General features: G+C 56.9%; 1 protein-coding gene across 3 annotated transcripts; it reads right to left on the bottom strand.

The window, feature by feature from the left end:
• Positions 1-157: 157 nt before the first annotated feature.
• PDGFB (platelet derived growth factor subunit B) lies at positions 158-20665 on the bottom strand. Of its 3 annotated transcripts, none has more exons than XM_065887090.1 (7): positions 20602-20665; positions 11711-11807; positions 9288-9377; positions 7559-7764; positions 6015-6156; positions 2147-2297; positions 158-1766 (listed from the first exon to the last, which is right to left on the bottom strand). In XM_065887090.1, exons 1-6 carry the CDS (start codon positions 20662-20664, stop codon positions 2173-2175), a joined length of 723 nt encoding a protein of 240 aa, XP_065743162.1. In that variant the 5' UTR covers position 20665; the 3' UTR covers positions 158-1766; positions 2147-2172. The 3 variants fall into 3 exon arrangements, with proteins under 3 accessions (XP_065743162.1, XP_065743163.1, XP_065743161.1); XM_065887091.1 differs by lacking the exon at positions 20602-20665 and adding an exon at positions 20470-20584 and having other exon boundaries at positions 349-1766; XM_065887089.1 differs by lacking the exon at positions 158-1766 and having other exon boundaries at positions 2173-2300; positions 20602-20664.
• Between the last annotated feature and the right edge of the window lie 552 nt (positions 20666-21217).

Genomic DNA, 21217 nt, shown 5'->3' with positions numbered 1-21217 from the left:
GTGCGCATGCATGTGTGAACGTGTGTGCGCGCGCGCGTTTGTGCCTGAGTCTCCCAGAGCGAGAGGAACCCGTTGTAAGCTGTCGACAAATCCTGCCAATGCGCAAAGGGTAATTGTCACATGCAGTGCCAACAGACAGAGCTCCAGCGGATTCATCTGGTTTTGTTTTGTGGTTATTTTTTTTTTACAACTTTAAATACGGAATATAAATAAATTTTACATTTAAAAAATAAAAGGAAAGCCCCCAAAAATATAATCACCAACTTTACAAACTGAAGGAAGCAGATTTGGGAGATGGGGGGAGGGGGGAAAGTGCAGTAGAAGGTGGAAAGGGAGGTGGGAGCTCAGACCCCACCCCTAGGGGGCCCTGGGGATCTTTTCCCTTTTCTCCCCCACTCCCAGCCCAATAGCTGGTTTCCTGGGAGGAGCCACCAGAGATGGAACTCAAAAAGATCTAAGAAGAGGGGCGTGTGCAGGGGCGGAGCAAGGGCTACCCCCTACCCTTGGAGACTTTCTCTTGGGTTTTTCACACCCACCTAAAGGGGAGACTGCTTGAGCTGAGGACTTGGGGAAATGGAGGCCACAGGGACAAGTGTTGCTCCCCTGTCCGCCACCAAGGGCTCAGTCCTGTCTGACCGCTCCAAGTTGTGGGCTGGGTCAGAGGCACAGCCAGTCCACACAGAGCTTTTGTGTCAATTAGGAAAAGGATCCCTTTCCTCAAGACACTTTACCTCCATCTGCCAAAAAATTGTCATAATAAATATACAAATTGGCCATGTCTACAGTTGTGTGTGACCTGTGCTCCCTGCATGCAGTGCCCTTGTGCAGTAAACACCCTGTACAACCTTACATGGCAGTCTTGGCTGGGCTGGGATATGACAGGCAGGCCCCCTGCTGCCCTGGGCCCTGGTCTTCTGTCCTACAGAGCAGTGACTGGGGTTATCTGCGGCCTCAATAAGGGGTCCAAGAGCCCCTCGGTGGAGCAGACTGAAGGGTCAGGACAGGAGGAGACACAGGGTGGAGGTAGAGAGATGAAACGGAGGAAAAAGTGAACAGGGGGAGTGGAAGGAGGCACTGCATGCCCAGGTCACCATCTCCAACCACCTCCGGAGCAAACTTCATCTCTAACCCGTCTGAGAGGGCACTCGGCTGCCTGGTGCTCTGGCCACCCCTGCCTGGAAGAGTCCGCATCTTCAAAGAATTCAAACGTATCAAATGAAAAGAAGCCACTGTGAGCAGAGGTAACCAAGGGGAGATGACCGGGCCTGGGCATCACAGGAGGGGGTTTTCTCCAGTCTATGCTCCCCAACATGGTCTCAGCCACAGGAGTACGAGTACCCTGGCCTGCCTGGGGGTGCTCCCGTCAGAGCTGGCTGCGGGTCCAGGGACCAGGCAGGCCATGCTGAGAGGTCCTCAGGCCCACGTGCAGGGTTTCAGGCCAGTCCACAGCGCTGGAGAAGGAAGCTCCTTTCCCCCAACAGCGACCCCATCAGTCTCTCTTGCACTTTCATCCCATTTTCTCCAGGTCAGGAGAGGAAGACAGCGATGGAGTCCAGGTCCTTCAACTCCTTCTTGAGCTTCTGGGCAAGATGCTGGAGGCCACTGAGGGGAGACCCACTGGTGGAAGTGTGGACAGACACGTGGAGGGGTGGGGGAAGCACCATTGGCCGTCCGAATCAGGCATCGAGACAGACGGACGAGGGGAACAATATTATCACTCCAAGGACCCCATGGGGGCGATACAGCAAATACCATATTAAATAACCCTGTAGGCCAAGCAGAGGAACACGGGGATCAGACACAGCCTAGGGCTCCATTCCACTCTTACAGGCAATCGGGGGCAGGGAGCTGGGATCAACCGGCTGCCCCTGATTTCCAGCAGGGCTCAGGGCTGGAAGATTTGAGGTTTAGACCTCCCATCCTCTTAGGGCATACTGAGACGCAGCTGGGCAGGGGTCCCTAAAGCCTCTCACCCAACCTGTACCGTGGAAAAACTCCACTGATAACTGGAAGAGGAGATCAAGGCTTAGAGCCTGGATTTTGTACGGGAAAATGCCTCTCCCCCCACCCCTTCCTCAGCCAAAGCCACAGGCCAGGGAGAAGGAACACAGGGTGCTGGGCCTCAGTTTCCCCGCCGGGCCCTCACCTGCCCGCACTCTCCTGCAGATGCCCCTAGGCTCCGAGGGTCTCCTTCAGCGCCTTCTTGCCATGCATGTGCTTGAACTTCCGGTGCTTCCCCTTGGGGGGCCGGCGGACTCGCACCGTCCGAATGGTCACCCGAGTTTGGGGCGTCCTGGCTGCTTGAGAGAAAGAAAGGTCTGGTTAGCAGGTGGATGAACAATGGCGGGCATTTGGGGGTGTCTATCCCCTTGACTGAGGCCTGCCACAGACCTCCCCATATCCTCTGGGCTGAGAGAAGGGGTGGGAGGGGAGTCTAGATTTGAAGCCAGCCAGACCTCCTGGGTTCAAATCCCAACTCCACCGCTCACCAGCTGTACCTTAGGGACAATTACTGAACCATTCTGTGCCTCCGCTTCCCCATCTGTGAAATGGGGATAACGAACTGCCCACGTCACAGGACTAGTGGAAGGAATAACTGACGATATGCTGGCAAACACAGAGGGGAGCAGATGAACTCTGGCCTCAAGCTCTTTGTCATTACCCCACTGATATGCCCCTGATTTCCACGCCCCTTGTACCTGGACTGGACTTGGATCTGTTAACCAATTTAATGAGGCAGACGGGTGCTGGTCAGTTCCAGGCATGAGCCCTAAGCAGGCCTGGCAGCTCCCACCTTTGCACTTTGGGGAACCCTGTGCTATAACATAAGAAGTCTGGTTCGCCTGCTGGGGTTGTCACATGTGGGAGCCACACGGGGAGGAGAGGCCCTGGACTACAGGGAGAGGGATAGAGGCCCAGCTCTCCTAGTGCAGCCTCCAGATAACTGACTGCAGCTGCAAGAGATGCCACCAGGACCACCCAGCTGAGCACAGCCAACCCACAGACGGAGAGAGCGTAGAAAATGACTATTGTCCTAAGCCGCTAAGTTTAGAGAAGTGATCAGCAAACAGCAGCTGCTCTTATTCACTTGTTTCTTTTTTCCTTCCTTTGACCCCCTACTGAGGTTTCCTCCCACCAACCTCAGCCTCTTCCGGTCATGGGATGGGGGAGCCACTAGGCTTCGGGCATAACCATACCCCTCCACCACTGACCTGGGCCTTTCCCTCCATTGCACCTGTCGTCTGCCTGGCCCTAGCCACTCCGAGAGGCAGTACAGTGGGGCGGGCCAGACCACCTGGGTCCAAACTGGGCTCTCCCAGGTGTTAGCTGTATGCTTTGGGGAATGTCACATACACTCTCTGTGCCTCAATTCCCACATCTTTAAAACTGAGAACAGCAGCCCTGGCCCCCTAGGCTTAGGAGGTAATACATGGAAATCGCCAGAAACCCTTAGCTAGCACGCACCTGTCAAAGTCCTAAGCTTATCTATCCTCACAGCAGGTATAGGTTTGTACAGTTAACAGATGAGGAAACTGAGACAGAAAGTCTGGGGTTTGAATGCAGGGATCTGCCTCTGGAATCACCACTGGGCTGTAAATCACAGTGCCTGCCAGTCTTGGTCAAGATGAGCACTTATGTCTCTCTTCCTCCTGGGCTCCTAGGTAGACACCCTAGCAATGAAAGTCTTCTCTGCCAAGCTCAAGGCCTGGCTCTTCCTGGGAGCCTCCAGAGTTCTCCCCAGCCCGCCCAGCTACTTTGGGGCCAACACCTGACTTCCCACCTCACAGACACAGGCTCCCATGAGGCAGTTACCCCACTGCTGCAAGTAGGAAATTTAGGAACTCAGTGGGGTCTCAGGTCCTCACTTGAGGGAGGCTGCCCAAGAGGGCCATTAAAGGGCCAGAGACAGGGCCGCCAGCAGGACACTGGGCTGGGAAAAGCCTGAGCAAAAGCTCAAGGTCATCACTCAGCTCATAAGTGACAGGGCAGAGATTTGAGCCCAGGAGGTCTGACACTGACTATCACACGTGCCACACCACCAGCTGCCACAGGAACTGTCGCCCTGGGCCAAAATGCTGAAACTAAAATGGCAAGACCTACACGTCAAGTGGTTGAACATGCCTCCTAAGAAACTGGTTCAGAAAATCACATGAAACAAAGGCAGTGAAAAGAACCCCATTCTAAACATAAAGAAGAATATAATTTTTCCTGAACAGCAGTCATTCTCCATATTAACTCTACAAGTAATTTACAACATGTCAGTTTGAAGCTGTTGAATTCTCAGCCTTCCTAGGTCATCCATGACTCAGCTCAGCTCTTAGAACAGGAGGAAGAGGCTGAGATGGCCCTGTCTTCAGGAGGCTCGTTAGTAAGAAGTAACAGTGAGATTGTCCTGTCCCCTAACCAAAGAAAGTTATTGAAAATCCAAACAGTCACTTGCATGATTTTTTTATGCTCATCTAATCCTATTAACTTAATGAGTCTCATTTGATCCTTACTTTTCTCCTAGAAGGAGAAAAGGCAGCAAGATACAGTCAAAAGAACCCAAAACTAGGGCTTCCCTGGTGGCGCAGTGGTTGAGAGTCCGCCTGCCGATGCAGGGGACACGGGTTCGTGCCCCAGTCCGGGAAGATCCCACGTGCCGCGGAGCGGCTGGGCCCTGTGAGCCATGGCCGCTGAGCCTGTGCATCCAGAGCCTGTGCTCCGCAACGGGAGAGGCCACAACAGTGAGAGGCCCGCGTCCCCCCCAAAAAAAAAGAACCCAAAACTAGATGTTCCAAGACCTGGGTTCCAGGCTCAGCTTTGCCGCTGTGCTACCTTCATGAAGTCCCTTAACCTCTCTGTGCTCCAGCAGCCCCATTAGTAACAGTGAAGGACTGACTTGTAAGATCATCTCTAGCTCTAAAATTTTTAAATCCTTAAAAAAAAAAAAAAAAGACGAGGCAAGTTAAGAGCCAGTGACAGCTGTCAGGGTGAGGGAAGAGCCAAGAACAGAACTTCAGGATACCTGAATTCTAGCTATGCCCCTACCTGGAACTGGCTGTGTGACCTTGGGCAAGACCTCAGCTTATCTGGGCCTCAGGTACCTCCTCCATAAGATGTAGAGGAGGCAACTGGACCATTTTTTTAGTCCCTTTCAACTCTTTAAGTCAAACTTACCCCTGAAATTGTGAATTCGTGAAATCTAAGGACAGGAACAGAATTCCAGTTCCAACTTATCTGTGTGTTTGAACCCTATCTGTCACATCCCTGCTACATTGTTGCCCAGCCTTTACTTGCATACCTCCCGGAACACAGAACTCACCACCTCACAAGGCAGACAATTCCATCTTGGACTCCTGACTGATCACCAGCTTTTGCATATATGTAGTTAAAATCTCTCTCTGGTGATTTTCCCCCCAACTGGTCCTAATTCCCTCATCAAGGCTACAAGGAATTAGTTTGATTTCTCCTCCCCAGGACAAGTCGTCAAATATCTGGTTACGATATATGCCTTAGGGTGTTCTCTCATTCAGGCCATGGTTCCTCCCACCATTTCATGCACTCACAAAACAAAGTAGGGGGCTACGGAAGCAAGACTGGGATGGGGGCTGCTCTGGATGGGGCGGCCGGCAGACCTCTCAGAGGAGGTGACTTCTGACCTGAGACCCAAGTGAAGAGCAGGACCTAGGCTTGTGAAGAGCCAGGAGGAGTGAATTTCAGCCAGAGTGACGTGTACAAAGAAAGGCCCTGAGGCAGAAACCTATTTGGCCACTCAAACAGGCCAACCTGGCTGGGGTGGCATAAGTGAGGGGGACTGGTTGGCAGCAAGGCCAGAGGGCCAACAGAGGGCTACATCCTCACATAAGGCCTCCCAGGCAGGGGAGGAACCTGGATTGTTGTCAGTGACATGGAAGGCTTCCGGTGAACTTAACCGGGGGCAGGCCAGATCCAGTTCCCCCAGCGTGCCCCCGGCAGCTGCCATAGAAGAAGGGGGCTGAGCAATTAGAGGCAGACCCTGGATGGGCGGTTACCTCGCTGCTCCTGGGAACTCCCGGGACTTCGGGTCACGGGTCGTGCCACCACCGTCTCACACTTGCACGCCAGGTGGTCCTCCAAGGTCACCGTGGCCTTCTTAAAGGTTGGCTTCTTCCGTACAATCTCAATCTTTCTTACCTGGAAGACAGAACCACCAAAGTGGCTCCGTAAGACCACACAGGCAGGGGCCGAGAGAGCTGCCTGCCCGCTCTGCCACCCAGCATCCCCTGTGGTGATCTTTCCTCGAAAGCCTGGATTGCAGCAGGGTAGACGCTTTGGCCCAAACAATGGCAGGACCTTGCCCTCTGCTCTTCTCGTAGCTTTTCCATCAAAACAAGCCCCCCTGACCTGGTCTCCGGCAGCCCCCCTCAGATCCCCTAGAGAGGGAGAAAGGCATTTCCCGGTGAAGTGTGGGGCCTGTGGTGTCCTCATTCCCTGAGCGCCAGCCAAGGTCAGGGGCTGCAGCAGAGGCGGGGAGATGGTTGTCTGGAAGGAAGTGGGGGGAGGCTTTATCCAGGAGGGAGGCGGGAAGGGGGAGGTCAGCTGTCAGGTGTCCATCCACAGAGCTGGCAGTGTTGGGGACAGGAGATACCATGACAGTAGGCGCCGGGGTAGAAAGTGACATTGGTAATCTTGGGCCCAAGGCCCAGGCCTGGGATGGAAGGCAGGCGCAAGGCAAGGCCACGGCTGACCATAGGGGAGGGGAGTGTGAAGAGGTAGGCAGGGCACTTGGCAAGAGTAGGTGGGGAGCACCAAGCCGGTCCTGAGCCCTGGAGAGGCGTGCCCACCGCCCAGCAGCAGCTCGGCCCAGCCTGAGCTGGTGTGTGGGCGAGGCTGCCCCCAGGGGTGCAGAAACCTTTCCATGTAAATCAGAAGACAGCTGAGACTTCTCTGGCCCTGCCCCGTGTGAGACCAGGAGCTCCCCAGGACGTCCTCTACTCTAAAATTTCCCTTGAGTCAGAGTGTACACCCAATCTTTCCAGAAAGGGGACAGGATTCAGCATTCTGTCTCTCTGCTAGGGGCTGCCCCAGCTCTTGCAGGGTCTGTTGCCTGGGGGGGGTCTCTCTGCCCTCCTTGCTAAAGACACGACCTGTCAAAGGGAGATGGGCGGGTGTTAAAGATGCTGGGGCACCTAGCTGAGCCTCTCTCTGTTTGGATTGAAGAAAACTGAGAGCCCTGAATAGGGGAGATCTTTGAGGGAAGTTGAACAGCTGCCCAGAATGTTCTGAGTGTACGATATGTTTGTGGACCTGTCTGTTCCAGGGATGTTTGGGGATTTGATCCCTGTAAAGGAGGAGGCAGCATCCTTTACATATGGCCCCACTGCAGGGGCCTGTCTGTGCCTCATGGTCACTGCAGCCTGGATGGCCTCAGCGGACCCATGGGCGGCCTTTGCACACCTGTCGGGAGGGAGCTTCTCGAGATCGGCCCTCTCTGGACGGAGCCCCGGAGCCCGCCAGGAAGGCCTTTGGACGCCCCCCGAAGCCTGGTCAGCGAGTCCCGCGCCCCCTACCCTCGGGCTGGCTGAGGCCTGGGTACCTGAACGGGCCGCAGCTGCACCTGCGTGGGGCGGCACTGCACGTTGCGGTTGTTGCAGCAGCCGGAGCAGCGCTGCACCTCCACGCAGGGCGGCCACACCAGGAAGTTGGCGTTGGTGCGGTCTATGAGGCGCCGCGAGATCTCAAACACCTCGGTGCGTGTCTTGCACTCGGCGATCACGGCTGGCTCAGCGACTGTTGGGGAACCTGGAGGGAACGGGGACCTCCATCAGGGTGGTAGGCCTGTCCAGAAGCCCCACCAACAGGAAAGCTCAGCGCGGAGCCCCTCTGGGACCGCTCGTCCTCAGAAACGCTGGCCTGTCCCATCTCCTTCAACCCCAGTGTGGAGGGTTACCAGCCACAGGACTTGGGCAGGCTGCTGACAGGCTTGAGGCCTCAGTTTCCCCACGTGCAAAATGGGAATGATCAGGGACTTCCCTGGTGGTGCAATGGTTAAGAATCCGCCTGCCAATGCAGGGGACACGGGTTCGAGCCCTGGTCCGGGAAGATCCCACATGCCGCGGAGCAACTAAGCCCGTGCGCCACAACTACTGAGTTTGCACTCTACAGCCCGGGAGCCACAACTACTGAGCCCGTGAGCCACAACTACTGAAGCCTGAGCGCCTAGAGCCCGTGCTCTGCCTCAAGAGAAGCCACAGCAATGAGAAGCCTGCGCACCGCAACAAAGACCCAATGCAGCCAAAGAAATAAATAAAAATGGGGATGATGAGATCTACACCCCAAAACCACTGTAAGGATCAAGTGAGATCGTTCTGAGAGCGCTGGCGTGGGGTACGCGTCAGTTTCCTCCCACCAGCCCTCAAGCATTTTATTCGATGATTTCACACATTTATGAGTTTGCCTGGCATGTGGCCCTTACTTGTGTATTATCTTGTAGCCACTCTCACACTGCTGTTTACACTGTGATCTATTCTTACGTTTTTGCTTCTTTCAAGCCTCAGTCTCCTCACCTATGAAATGGGAAAATAACAGTTCCTATACTGTACTTGCCGATAAAGGAGTGAGTGAAACTTGGCCTACAGCAGGCTTACAGTCAATGCTGTCATTATTCACATATAGAGGAACTGAGGCTCGGAGAGCTAAATTAGCCGCCCAAATTCACAAAGAGTGAAACTCAGGCCACCTGACTCTTACGTGGCGGGCCCCCCAGCCACGGTCTATAGAATTTTGGGGACTGCAGGTGGGCAGAGAGGAAGAGGGGCTTGGAGCGGGCACCCGCCTCCCTAAGAAAGCTTCTGTGGGACCCAGTGACCTGCGCCCTCCTCTGCTTCATGCCTGCTGCCACAGGCACAGCACTGCAGAGGAGGCGTGCAGCCTGCCAGCGGCACTGCGTTCAAGCAAGAAGAGCCGCTTAGGATCCCAGCCCCACCACTTGCTAGCTGTGTGACCTCAGCTGCTTTTCTACCCTCTCTGGGCCCCAGTTTTCAACTCTATAAAGTGGGGTTAATAATCTCTACCTCCAAGGTTGAACTAATGAACCAATGAGGTTTTAACGAACTATATTTAGAAAACAGTGTGAGTCGGTGGGGGGAGGATGATGACTTAGCTGCTCGGTAGAGGGTATTTAAGGATGGTTGTGCTCCTTCAGTTCCACTCGGTCCTAAGTGTCAGCACGAAGGAGCAGGCCCTCTGGCCTCGGGCTGGCTGCATCCCCAATTCTTCCCTGGCTCCCACCTTTGAGAGGCCACCGTTCTCACCCTCAGTCTTACCCAGGCTCCTTCTCCCGCGGGATAAGCTATCCAGCTCGCCTCCAGGATGGGACCGGGTCAAATTCAGGTCCAGTTCAGCCCCGTCTTCATCTGTAAGAGGAGGTCAGACACACTCTGCAAACTGTTGGCTGGCTCGACCGCGGCTCTGGGGGCTCGGATGTGGGTTCCAGGGCAGGCGGGAGGACTGCTTCCCTCCCCGTCCCCGCGCTGGCACACCACTCCAGAAAACAGTCTCCCCTTCTGGCTCCCCGTAAACCTGAGGGTCCTAGCTCTGAGGAGGGGCCCCTCCAGACAAGCCCCAGGGTGGCCATGCGGCCCAGAGGGTGGTGGGGCCCTGACTGCATCGCCAAGGGATCATCAGCCCCACTCCGGGCCCTTCAACCACATATTTGGACAGAACCCATGTCAATGGAGTTAAAAATAACCCACCCCCTTTGCTACTGTAAGAGAACCCTCCTTGGCCTCCAGGGCAGGGTGAGGACCCAGAGCTCTGAAGGCCAGTTTCCAGTGCCCCTCCACCCAGCGTTCCCATAGGAAGTGCTGAATGGAGAAATTCCCAGAATCCCCAGGGGGGACCGGCATGCCCTGGACACAGCCCCTCTGGAGCCCCGGACAATGGCCCAGTTGGGCGGGGAAGAGGGAGGGAAGGAGAGGGATGGGGGTGGAGGCTGAAGGCAGAGACAGGGGGTGGATAGCCAGGCCTGGTGGGGCAGGGGGTGGGTGTTGGGGGAGCGCTTGCCCTGCCCCCTTTTTGGCCCTAGTCTCTCTCCAGCCCCCAGTCTTTCACCGTGTTTGTCCCTCTCCCCCTAACCTTTTGCCCCACTTCTGCCCTAAGTTGTCCATTTATTCCTAAAGTCACAAACCACAGCTCCCTTCTCTATCCTGGGTGGCCCTCATCTCAGCATCATTGGCACTCCTTGGACGCATCCCTCTCTCTAGAGATGGCGGCCGGAGCAGCTGCGGGAAGTGAGGGTTGCAGAGACGTCGAGCTCCTCACCGAATTGTGGGCAGCCCCTTCTATCTCTTGACGGCTGCAGCGCCAGCAAATAAACTACGAGGGTTGAGGACAAGCCCTGCTCCCTCCATGCAGCACCTCACGCTCCCGCTGTCTCCCCAGCCCACCGGCCCGCTGGCCCTGCCCAGGACAAAGCTCCAGCTCATCCGTGCAGGCTCCCAGTGGGTCCTGTTTGGAGGAGACTGTGCTATAACTGGTGCCTTTCCGTCTAGCCTACTGCTCCTGCGTCAGCACGTCTGTCTGTCCTTCTCACTCCCTTCCTTTCTCTCTGCCATCTCTGGAATGTCCCTGGTGGGGAGGAGATGGGGAAAAGATGTGCTTTGTGGAAAGGTTAAGTTGATTAGGAAAAAATAGCCACACGGTTGCCTTGAAACAGGCCTGCTATTGAAAACCTCATCTCGGAGCTCCCGACTCCCACCCGGGGTACACAGGGGCTGCCCGAGGGTGAGGGCCAAGGGCCTTGGGAAGAAACAGCAAAGAGGCTAAATTTGGAAGTTGCCCCATTGTGTTGACCAGGGCTGGCCAGTCGGGCATGGGGTGGGAGGTGTGGGAGACGTGGGGCGGGGGGCCTGGTGAACAATAGGTGGGCCCAGCTGGGGCCCCCTCCCGCTTGCCTCACCAGCCCCCAGCACAGGCGGGTTTGAAAGGGCCCGGGAATGCTTTTGAGAGGGAGCCAGGGGCCCAACGGGGAGAGGAAACAAAGGCAGGAAATGCTGTCCCCCGTAGATAGCAGTCTGGGCAAGGATTACAAAGTGACAAAGAGACAAAACCCCAGAGGGAAGGGGAGCTGGGGGTGCAGGGGGGCTGCCGACCAGGGCTCCAGGGAACAGGCCAGAGGTTAGAATAGAATGGAATTTGCTCTGAAGGCAGCGTTTATAAATACATTCCCGACCCAGCCCGCCAGCCCCGCCACGTGTGTGCCACCAAGCACGTGCCCATGCGCTGAGCGCGTTCTTGGGCAAGGGCAGGGCTGCCCACTAGTGTGGGCCAGGTGTCCCCCGGAGACCTTGGAGAGGCCGGGCCCTCGGCCGGAGGGGCAGGGAGAGGCCCCTGGCACCACCCTCCCCGGCTGAGTCCACACCCGGATGCACATTCGGCAGATGCCCTGGGTACCTTCTCCCCGGCCCCTCCTCTCGGCACCCCACCCTCTGCACCCCGCCAGAGCCACATGTGGGAGCTTCTCCCGCCACACCCCACATCCCAGGTAGCAACCCGTCCGCCTACTCAGCCCTGCCTGGGACAGGTGTGGCCAAGCCCTGCGGGGCTGCCACAGGCCTCTGGGTCTCTGGATGCCAAGGGAGCGGGGATGCCTTTGCCAGATGTCCTGCCCCCCTTGGCAGCGGGGATGCCCGCCCGGCTCCCCAGGACTCAGCGGAGGGCCAGAGCATGGGACGAGGGTTCAACTCACCTCCGGAGTCTCCGTGCAGCAGGCGCTGGAGGTCATCGAAGGAACGAATGGAGTGGTCACTCAGCATCTCGTAGAGCTCCTCGGGAATGGGGTCCCCCTGCCAGGCAGACACAGGGGGGCCAAGTGAGCTGGGAGCAAGGGCTTCCCAGCCGTGGCCCTCTTCCCCCCAGCACACACACTCCCTCCTATGGCAAGTTCCCATAGGGCCCCTTGGCCACGGACAAATGGACAGTCAGGCCGGGGGCAGGCAGGGGTCGGGGGTGATTCCAGGTCCTGACAACCAGGACCACAAAGGCCCGGGACCAGAACCTGCGGAAGCCTCTAAGATGCAGCTCAGATCTGCATCCCTCCCCCCCAGACAGAACCTCAGCTTGCTTTAAGTTAGATTTGATCGCGTGTATCTGTCCCCCCATCACACTACAGGTTCTGGAGGCTCCAACATTCTGATTTCTCTCTGCTTCCCCTCCACGCCTGACAGCTAAAGGCAGCCAGCATTTGTCACGGGAGATCGAATAATCCCCATTTGACAGAGGTAAAAACAGAGGCTCAAATAGGCGACATCCTTTGTCAGAATCCTACAGCCGATTATCAGCAGAACCTGCTTTCAGATCCAGGTCTTTCTGAGGGCAGAGCCTGTACCCCCAGCCTCCTGGGTACACAAGGCGTTTAACAGATGCTTGAAGAGCTGGATGGTCTCAGGAGGCCACATGTACTAGCGTTATCTATTCAGTCTCTCACTCAAAAGAGGAGGGAAGGGAATCCTCAGATACAGCGGGGAACCCTGAAAGCTCCCCAGTGCCCCGTGCCCAACCAAACCCTATTTTTAGAACCCCTCTGGCCTGTTGCCAAAAACACTTGAAACTTAATAAGCACTTTAACAGGCCCCATTTGGAGCCCGGGCTTCCTCCAGGGAAATCACAGGTCCTACAATAACATGAGAGCAGCCCTCATAGGAATGTCACGGCCCCGTCCGCCATGGTCCAGGGAGACCTGAGGGGCTGATGCCAAAGGTCTTGAAAAAGAGGCGAGGGCCTCTTTCTTGTGCCTCGGGGCAAAGAAAATGCGCGAGATCTGCTGCGTGTCCGAACTCACACCCATGCAGACACACGCACGTGCACACGTAAACACACAGGAGGGCTCCGCCTTGTGGGAGGAGCCCCCGGGGGGGGGTTTCAGCAGACCTGACTTACTACTGCCTGACCTTGGGTTACACAAGTCTGTGCCTCAGTTTCCCTGGATTAAGAAGGGAGGCGCCCCTGCTCCAGCTGGTGCACCGAACACTCCAAAGACTGGAGTGCTGAGAGGCTTCCCAACGGCTGCCTCGAGGAAGGAACGCCGCCCTCCCCCTGCCTCGTGGCCAGTCCCCGGGGTGCTCCCCGAAAGGTCTGTTAGGAGCCTGGTGACTGATCAGGTTCTAGCACTTATCAACACCTCCTCCAGGGGTCCCACCACACGTGGGCCTGGCCACTGGAGTTAGCCCTGGAGTCAGAAGGCCAGGGTGGAGTGTGGCCATGTCCGCTCTTAAAGCAAATTCCTTGAGAGCTCTGAGATGAGTTTCTTCATTCGCACGTGGAGCTTATAAGCCTGCCTGGTGCCTAGGGCGGTCGGGAGGTATGAGGGAGAGAAGGGTAGGGGTCTAGCAGGATGCTTGGCTGGGAGCTGGGGGTCCACAACGGCACAGCCGGGAAACCAGGGGATGCGTGTGTGAGATGGGGAGGGATGTCAACTCAGCTGCCCCTCACTTTCCTCTCCCACCTCCACGTGGCCTGCCTCCTCCAACCCAGAGAGACCACGCCTTTGGTGGTCTCCAAATGTGGACACAGGACCCAACCTGCGGAACGGTAAGCGGCTGGCTGGTCTCCAGTAGAGCCCAAGGGAGGCCACTGCTCCTGAGGGTTTTGTCTGCCCCAGATCTGGTAGTCCAAAGAGCAGGATTTCACCTCTACCACTACTAACCTCCCCGTGAACTCAGGTTGGCCACCGCCCCTCTCTGATCCTGGCTCTCAGTTGCAAATAGAAGGGGTTGAAAACATGCGATTCAATTCTAATTCTGCCTGGGGGTCTCTGGAGAAGCAGCAGAGGAAAGCCCAGGGTGGGGTCCCCAGCCAGGTCTGCCAGGCTGCGTAATGATTCAATTAACCCCCCGGGAGAGGGGCCCAAAGGCCCGGGACCAAATGGCACATAGCACTCGTGCCAAGACCTCCTTGCCCCTGCAGAGCTGGCTGCCGCTGCTGCTGCCGGCCAACGCAGAGTAGGCAGGCTCCCAAACAGGCCTACCTAGCAGATGCCCCGGACCCAGCCTATGATGCAAAGGAGATGCCGTCTCATGGAAACAAACCCACAACCTCCCAGGCTGAGTGGGGAAGAGCCCAGGATACAGACAGGAGAGGTGGGAGAAGCACACAGTAGATGCTCGGTAAATACTGGTAAAATGCATGAAAGACTCTCCCCTTGTCTCTGGAGTTGTCTCCTGTATGATTCTCCCCCTCCTCCACCAGGAGGACCACCCCCGAGCACACTGCCTCCTAAAGGAGAAAGCACACTTTCTTTCTTCTAAGCAGAGATCCCATTCCTGCACGTGCTTTTCAGTAATTTGGCCACTGGATGCCCAGAACACCCTGAGAGCCCCTGGATTTGACACTAAAACGACAGCTAACTTCTGTGAAGTGCTAACTACAGGCCAGACACTGAGTTAAATGCTATACCAACTACCAACCCCAAGAGGCTGGACTTTTTGTATTCCCATCTTCCAGATGAGGAAGCTGAGGCTTAGAAAAATTCAGTAAACAGCTACAGGTCTACACGACTCGTAAGTGGCAGAGTGGGCCCCTCCCTCCCAGTGCCATGGAGCTGCCTGGACATTAACCTCAGTTTCTGTCAGCTCCCCACCCTGCAGGGGTCATGAACAGCAGTTCTCAATCAGGGGCGGGTGGGCCCCCGGGGGACACTGGTCACGTCTGGAGGCATTTTTGGTGGTTATAAATAGAGGAATGCTACTGGCGTCTAGTAGGTGGAGGCGAGTGAGGCTGCTAAACATCCTTCTATGCACAGGACAGCCTCCACAATAAAGAATTCTCTGGTCCCAAACACCCACAGTGAAGAGATGGAAAAGCTCCGTAGAAGACAAAGCAAGGGCTTCAGCTGCCAGGGAAACCTGGGTTCTTGGAGTCAAGCTTTTAACAACCTAAAACCTCAGCTTCTTTTTTTTTTAAGTCAAACTTTTTATCGAAGTGTAACATACACACATTAAAGTACAGAGGTCCTAAGTATACAGCTTAATTAATTTTCACAAAGTAAGCACATACCTTGAGAAATAAACAGACCATCCCAGCACCTGAGATGCTCTCCTTGCATCTCCTCTTAGTCACAACTCCTTTTAAGGGTGGCCACTATCCCATTTTCTATTACTGTTAGGTTTGTCTGATTCTGAACTATGTTCTCATTGGTAATGGGCTTCTTTGTTCAACATTATATCTGCGAGACTTATCCAGGTTGCCGTATTTAGTAGTGGTTCATTCATTTACATTCTATTAAATAAGTATTCCACAATTTATTTATACGTTTTACTCGATATATTTTTGGGTTGTCTCCATTTTGAGGCTATTATGAATAGGGCTGTTATTAAAATTCTTATATTTCTCTTTGGGTGCATATCAGTATTATTAAAATTAAATAATGGGTGATGGTTGCATAACCCTATGAATTCTGAATTGCCAATTTCTGCAAAGAAGCCAGCTGGGATTTTGATAGAAATTGAGTGGAATGTGTAGATCAATTTGAAGATTAATGCCATCCTAACAGTATTTACTATCCTAACCCATGAACGTGGATGTCATTTTTATTTAGATATTTTAAAATTTCTTTCAACAATGCTTTGTACTTTTCAATGTATAAATTTTATACTCCTTTTGTTAATCTTATTCCTGACTATGTTATTCTTATTGATGCTATTATAAATGGAATTGTTTTGTTTTTTTTAACATCTTGATTGGAGTATAATAGCACAGGGAGATCAGCTCCGTGCTTTGTGACCACCTAGAGGGGTGGGATAGGGAGGGTGGGAGGGAGACGCAAGACGGAGGGGATATGGTGATATATGTATACATATGGCTGATTCACTTTGTTATACAGCAGAAACTAACACAACCTCCGCTTCTTTATCTTTTAAATGGGGCTAATAATACCTCAGCGGCATTATTGGGAGGCGGAATCGCACCTAGCAGAGCAGCCCGCAAATGACGGGTAGTTAATGAGCCCTGCTGTGATCCCCATGCATTCCTTCAGTGTGGCTCCTTGAGGGCAGCAGCGAGCAGCACGCATGCGCGGGGCCTGCAGTGCAGGACATTTTTGAGGATGATAGTGGGTAGGTGGAGAGCATGTAGCTTTGCATTATCCCCTGTGCCGGGCCACAGGAAATGACACCTGAGCCCCACACTGGCACTTGCCTCGGGCCTTGTGGGCTGGTGGGTGGGTCCCTTCCGGGGCTGGGGGTGGCTGAGAGGTGGGCAAATTCAGCCTGTGGTCAGCTCCAGGATGCAATGCCCTGGGAGAGACTCACATGGGCACCTGCTGGGGGTCAGAGGTTACTCGAGGTGTGGGAGGGTGAGCAGCCCGGAGCCCGGGTTTCCGGGGCACAGGTTCTAGAAGCCTCCTTAAGGTGGGCAGCTCCCCCTCGGAGATAGGAAAGGAGGCCTGGCACCCTGATGAAGCTGCCCCAGATCTCAGGCCTGGGGTTCCTGGCAGGGCGAGGGCGTGGCAAGAAGGCAGCTGGGGCACAGCCAGCCGTGGGAGCCAAGGCAAACAGCCTCCTCCCCACCTCACCCCTAACGTCAGCTGAGCGAGGTAGGAAGGGCACAAGCTAGCTGAGGCCAGGTGAATTACCTGCTCCCAGCCGGGCTGGCGGATTAAAGGGGCTTGGACCCCAGCCTCCGCCTGGGCCCCAGCTGTACACACAGATATACACTCCCCAGCCTGCCTGCTGTTCAGCTGAGGGAGACAACACGGGCTTGGCCCAAGCAAGCAGGGGCGTTGTCCGTGGCTGGCAGAGGGAGAAGGCCTCAGAGCGCCCGCCTGCCTGGGAGTCTCAGGCCTGATTTAGAGTCAATGCCAAAGCCAAGCCCTTTGAAGAAGCCTTCTCTGGGCAGACCGCAGAAGCCATTTAGAACCAGCCTTTCCCACCTAGTATTTCCCTGCCGTATGGCTCCTGGGACCCTCCGCTATTACTGTTAGCCCAGCCCCCCATTGGGCTCCCGCGTCTCCCTCCAGCAGAAGAACTGTTAGACCAGGAAGACAGAGGCCAGGACAGCAATTACAATCCTGGCAGCGCATCACAATCGCTGACCCCAGCCACCCCCGGTCCCCACTCCCAGCACCGAGTGGGGCCCAGGAATCTGCATTTTCAAAAGGCCAGGTAATTCTGCTGCTCTTAGGGAACTCTGAGCTGATCCAACCTTCTCATTTTTTTTTTTTTTTTTTTGTAGGTGGTATAGACTGAGGCCCAGCTCAAGATACCCAGAACCTTTGCGATCTAATTTTCCTTCTGTTTCTTTCTCTCTATCCAGTCTAATCTTAGCAGTCCAAGTACCAAGACATGGAAAAGAAAGAAGTGCTTGTCTCTCAAGAAGGGGGTGGGGGGAGGGAGCGATGCAGGGGGACTCAAATGAAGATGCTTCTACTGGAGGGCAGCATGGCTACCGTTGGCTGCCCAGCGGGAGGACTGAATGAGGCCGCGTTTATAAAGCACTTAGCAAGCCCTAGATACGTGTCTGGTCCTTCCCTCCCCGCCCCCGCAAGGATTCACTGTCCTTTCCACAAATATTTACAGATTATGCACCATGGGCCAGGCACCGTTCTAAGCAGGGGAGACAGTGGTGACCAGGACAAAAGCTCTCTAGGGGAGTTTATACTCTGGTGAGAAAAAACATATAATAAACAACTAAATAAATCAGAAAATGAAAATAGTTGTGCTAGAAGGGCATTTCAGTGGGGGGGGGGGGTGAGGGAAGACTCTGAAAGGGACTTATGAGGCCGATGGCAAGCACCGCTTTACACTCCTGCTGAATCAATCTCTCTCTCTCTCACGTACACACACACTGTTCCTAGGTCTTGCACCAGAGGCTCCAAATTCTGTTTGATCCTAACCTGCAGCAAGTCAGTCTCCCACTACCTAAGGCCATTAGCAAACCAGAAAGAAGCTGGGTGACTGAAGGTCTGCGGGCCCCTTCACTCCTTCTCGGCAGAAGGGTGCAGAGACCAGAGACATCACATGACAAGGAGAGTCACCCTCCCGGAAGCCAGCTCAGCTGATGGAGATGGGACCTTATGGGCCTCAGCCGACCCTCAGCCAGGCCCCACCTCAGAGCTCCCCGTCCCTCCTTCCCAGCTGCTGAGGTCTCCACCTGAAGCTCAGTACAAGCATGCCAAGGACATGGCCAATCCCAAGGCGACCTCCACCAGCGAGCCCTCCTGGACTGGCTCCCGTGTCAATAGGTTTCCCTTTAGGTCTCCTCCCTTAGAGACTCCTGAGGCTTACTCAGGCTCTGCAGGAAATTGCTTGGTAAACTGCAAAGCACTAACAACTGTGGCTTCCTGAAGGCCATGTTCAAGGATGCTGTGACTCACGTGAGGAGAAAGGCACCAGCTTCCGTGCCGTAGCCTCCCCACCAAACACACATACCCCTGGGGCTCTGGAAAAGGAGGAGGAGTTGCTGGATGAAGCTGGAAATGGAAAGGGCAGGCCTGGGAAGGCCTTCCCCAGCTGTCACCCAGCCTCTCCAGAGCGGGCTGGGATCCCCAAAGAGGATAGAACAGTCAGGGGTGGGAAACCCCCTCAGCCATTCAGGGTCATCCAGTCTTGGAGGTTCAGAGAAGGGCTTATTTGAAGGGAGAAACACTCTGAACATCACAGCGCCCCCCATTATCGGCCACATGAGCATGGTTTTAAAAAGCAGTCACGGAAGGATAATGCTTGAGGGGCTTCGAGCTGACCTGACCAGGCAAAAAAACCAGTGGGTGCTGTGGAGACGGGACCTGACGGGAGGGTCCCTGTTTCCATTCCCTCAGAGTACCCAGGAAGGAAACGGGGTCGCTGCAGAGACAACTAGGTTCCAAGGCCCACGGTGGGCTCACCTGTTGCGCGGGGGTGGGCACCTGGTGCCTGGGGGTATAGGGGCCGTGCGTGCCTATGTGCGTGCGTAGGTGTGCGCGCACGTGTGCTCAGGCTGCGTGTTCGGGGGCCGTGCGTACGTGTGTATGCGGTGCGCGCGCGTGTGCCCCGCGTGTGCACGGGCGTGGTGGCGGCGGGCGCGCGACCCGGCCGCGGTAGTGCGTGCCCGTCGCTCTGCGCACCCGCCCGCCCGCCGGAGCGCAGCATCGCCTCCGGCCAAGAGTGTGCATGCGTGGGGTGAGTGAGCGAGTCGGTGGGCCGGGCGGGGTGGGCTGCGGAGAGCAGCGACGGGGGCGCCGCCGTTCCCAGGACGCCCTGGCACCGGGCCCAGCCCCCAGACCCTGCGGCGAGGCAAAGCGGCAGCTGGGGCCGGCCGGCGCCCCCCTTCGCAACAGCTGGACGCGGCCCGGGGGGCTGCGGGAGCGGAGAGGAGGGGGCGTCGGGAGGAGCCTGTAGGCTGCCGGGCTGAGCCCCGCGTCCTCCCTCCCGGGTGCTGTCCGCAGGGGGTGGCCGCGGAAGGGCGGGGCCCCAGGGCGGGCTGCCGGCGGCCCTCGAGGAGCCCCGAGAACAAAAGGAGACGGCGACGGCTCCTCCGTGGTCAAAACAACCTGCGCTGGCGGCGGCCCAAGGCCCGGCCGCGGCCTCGGAGCTCTTCACCTTAACCCCTTCGCCGCCGCCTCCTCCTTCCTAAGCCTCGTTGGAGGCCGAGAGGGGCCGGCCCTCCCCGGGAGCAGGCGAAGCGCGGGCTGCCGGCCGCGGCCGAGCAGAGGCGGGACGGGACCCAGGCACGCCGCGCTCCCCGCTGCCCTCTTCTCCCCGGCACCTCGCGCTTCCTCCCTGCCCCGCCCCCTTTCCCACCTGGATTCCGGGTAGACTTGCCAACTCACTGCTACGTGAGGCTGGGAGGGGTGCGGGGGACTCAATACAATCTGATAGCTCCCGCAGACGTTTTTACACCCCAGCTCTGCTAGGCTTTTACAGGCGGCGCGCTCCGCACCTTGCGAGCGGGGGAGAGAGGTGCGTTCTCTCGCAGGGTGCGGGCGCAGGTATGGCGCGACCTCAGGCACACACCGCCCCGGGGGCTGAATTCCCTAAGACCCCCACTCCTCCCCTAATCCCAAGTGCCCAAAACCTGTCTCGGCACCCACCGCGCCCAAGACACAGGCTGCTCCTGCACCGCACTCTGGGGCCGGGCAAGACCTGCACGGGCCCCGAGGGCATCCAGCCCGACCGGGAGCTGGAGCCAGGGTGGCACGGACACCCCCGCCGAAGACTGGAGTGGCTGCCACCACCGGTGCGCGAGCTCGCACCTCCCGTGCAAGCCGGGTCCGGGACAGGACCTAAGCTGTAGTCGGAGTGGGCTCGGGAGGACGCGCTGCCTGCTGCCTCGGCACCACCCCAGCCCTCTCCCTTGGGCTAGAAGGGGGCTTATTCTCGGGTTCCTGAGGGGTGGGAGACAGGACCACACACACCTTCCCCTGACGCCTAAAAGCTCGGAGATCTGAGATCGCCCCTGGGAAAGAAAGGCACCGCTGCCCCCTCCTCTTAGAGCCTGGCACCTCCCGGACCTCGCGTCCCAGCCCTCGGAGGTCACCTAGCGCCCGGCGCCAGACCCAGGGGCTGCATGGGTCCAAAGTTCACTGCAGTGAAAGGAGGGGGCGATCTGGGGGTAGGGGTCGGGGGTAATGAATGAAGCGAAGCAGCCCCAGCCGCCGTCGCAACTCACCTCGGCGCTGACCAGACGCAGGTAGCAGCAGAGAGACAGGAAGAGCGCCCAGCAGCGATTCATGCCGACTCCGGGCCCGGCCCCGCGGGGCCCCGGACGCGTGGACCGAGCGCGCCGCCCCCGCGGCCAGGGTGGGGGGCGGGGGCTGGGGAGGGAGGTGGGCTCTGCTCGGGTCTGCGGCGATCAGGCGCTCAGGCCGCTGCAGCCGCCGCCGCGGCTCACCCGCATGGCCCCCGGGCGCCGCCGCCCCCAGCCCGGGCTCCGTCGTTGGGGGGTTGGGGAGGACCTGGGCGTCGGACCAGGGTCCGAGGCCGCTACCTGGGCGGATCCCGAGCCCGAGCGAGCATCCACGGCCGGGGGGCTGCGTCGCGAACCAGCCGAGGCGTCTAGCCGTGTGGGGGCGCCCAGGGGACTCCAACCTCGAAGAGGAAAAAGAACACGGCAGTCGATGGTTCGTCTTCGCTCGCCGGTTAAAGGCGTTTTCCTCTGCCCGCCGGCTTAGGTTTTTTGCAACATTTTCTGGAAAGGCCCCCGAAGTCGGAAAGCGCAGAGCTGGGCACCTCAAAGCCAAAGTCTCCCCCAAAAAACTTTTTCCAAAGTTGGCTTTGCAGCGGCG

The sequence above is a fragment of the Phocoena phocoena genome, chromosome 11 (assembly GCF_963924675.1).
Source record: "Phocoena phocoena chromosome 11, mPhoPho1.1, whole genome shotgun sequence".
In the NCBI taxonomy this organism is placed as follows: Eukaryota; Metazoa; Chordata; class Mammalia; order Artiodactyla; family Phocoenidae; genus Phocoena; species Phocoena phocoena.
Note: the sequence above shows the minus strand (reverse complement) of the source record. Positions and strands in the feature narration are given on the sequence as shown.

Coding starts and splice junctions, on each gene's coding strand:
- PDGFB (XM_065887089.1), bottom strand. CDS start 20,664: ATGAATCGCTGCTGGGCGCTCTTCCTGTCTCTCTGCTGCTACCTGCGT. Junction 9,378..11,710: donor GCTGCACGGAGACTCCGGAG/GTGAGTTGAACC, acceptor CTCCTCTTACAG/ATGAAGACGGGGCTGAACTG. Junction 6,157..7,558: donor TGCAGCTGCGGCCCGTTCAG/GTACCCAGGCCT, acceptor TCTGTCTTCCAG/GTAAGAAAGATTGAGATTGT.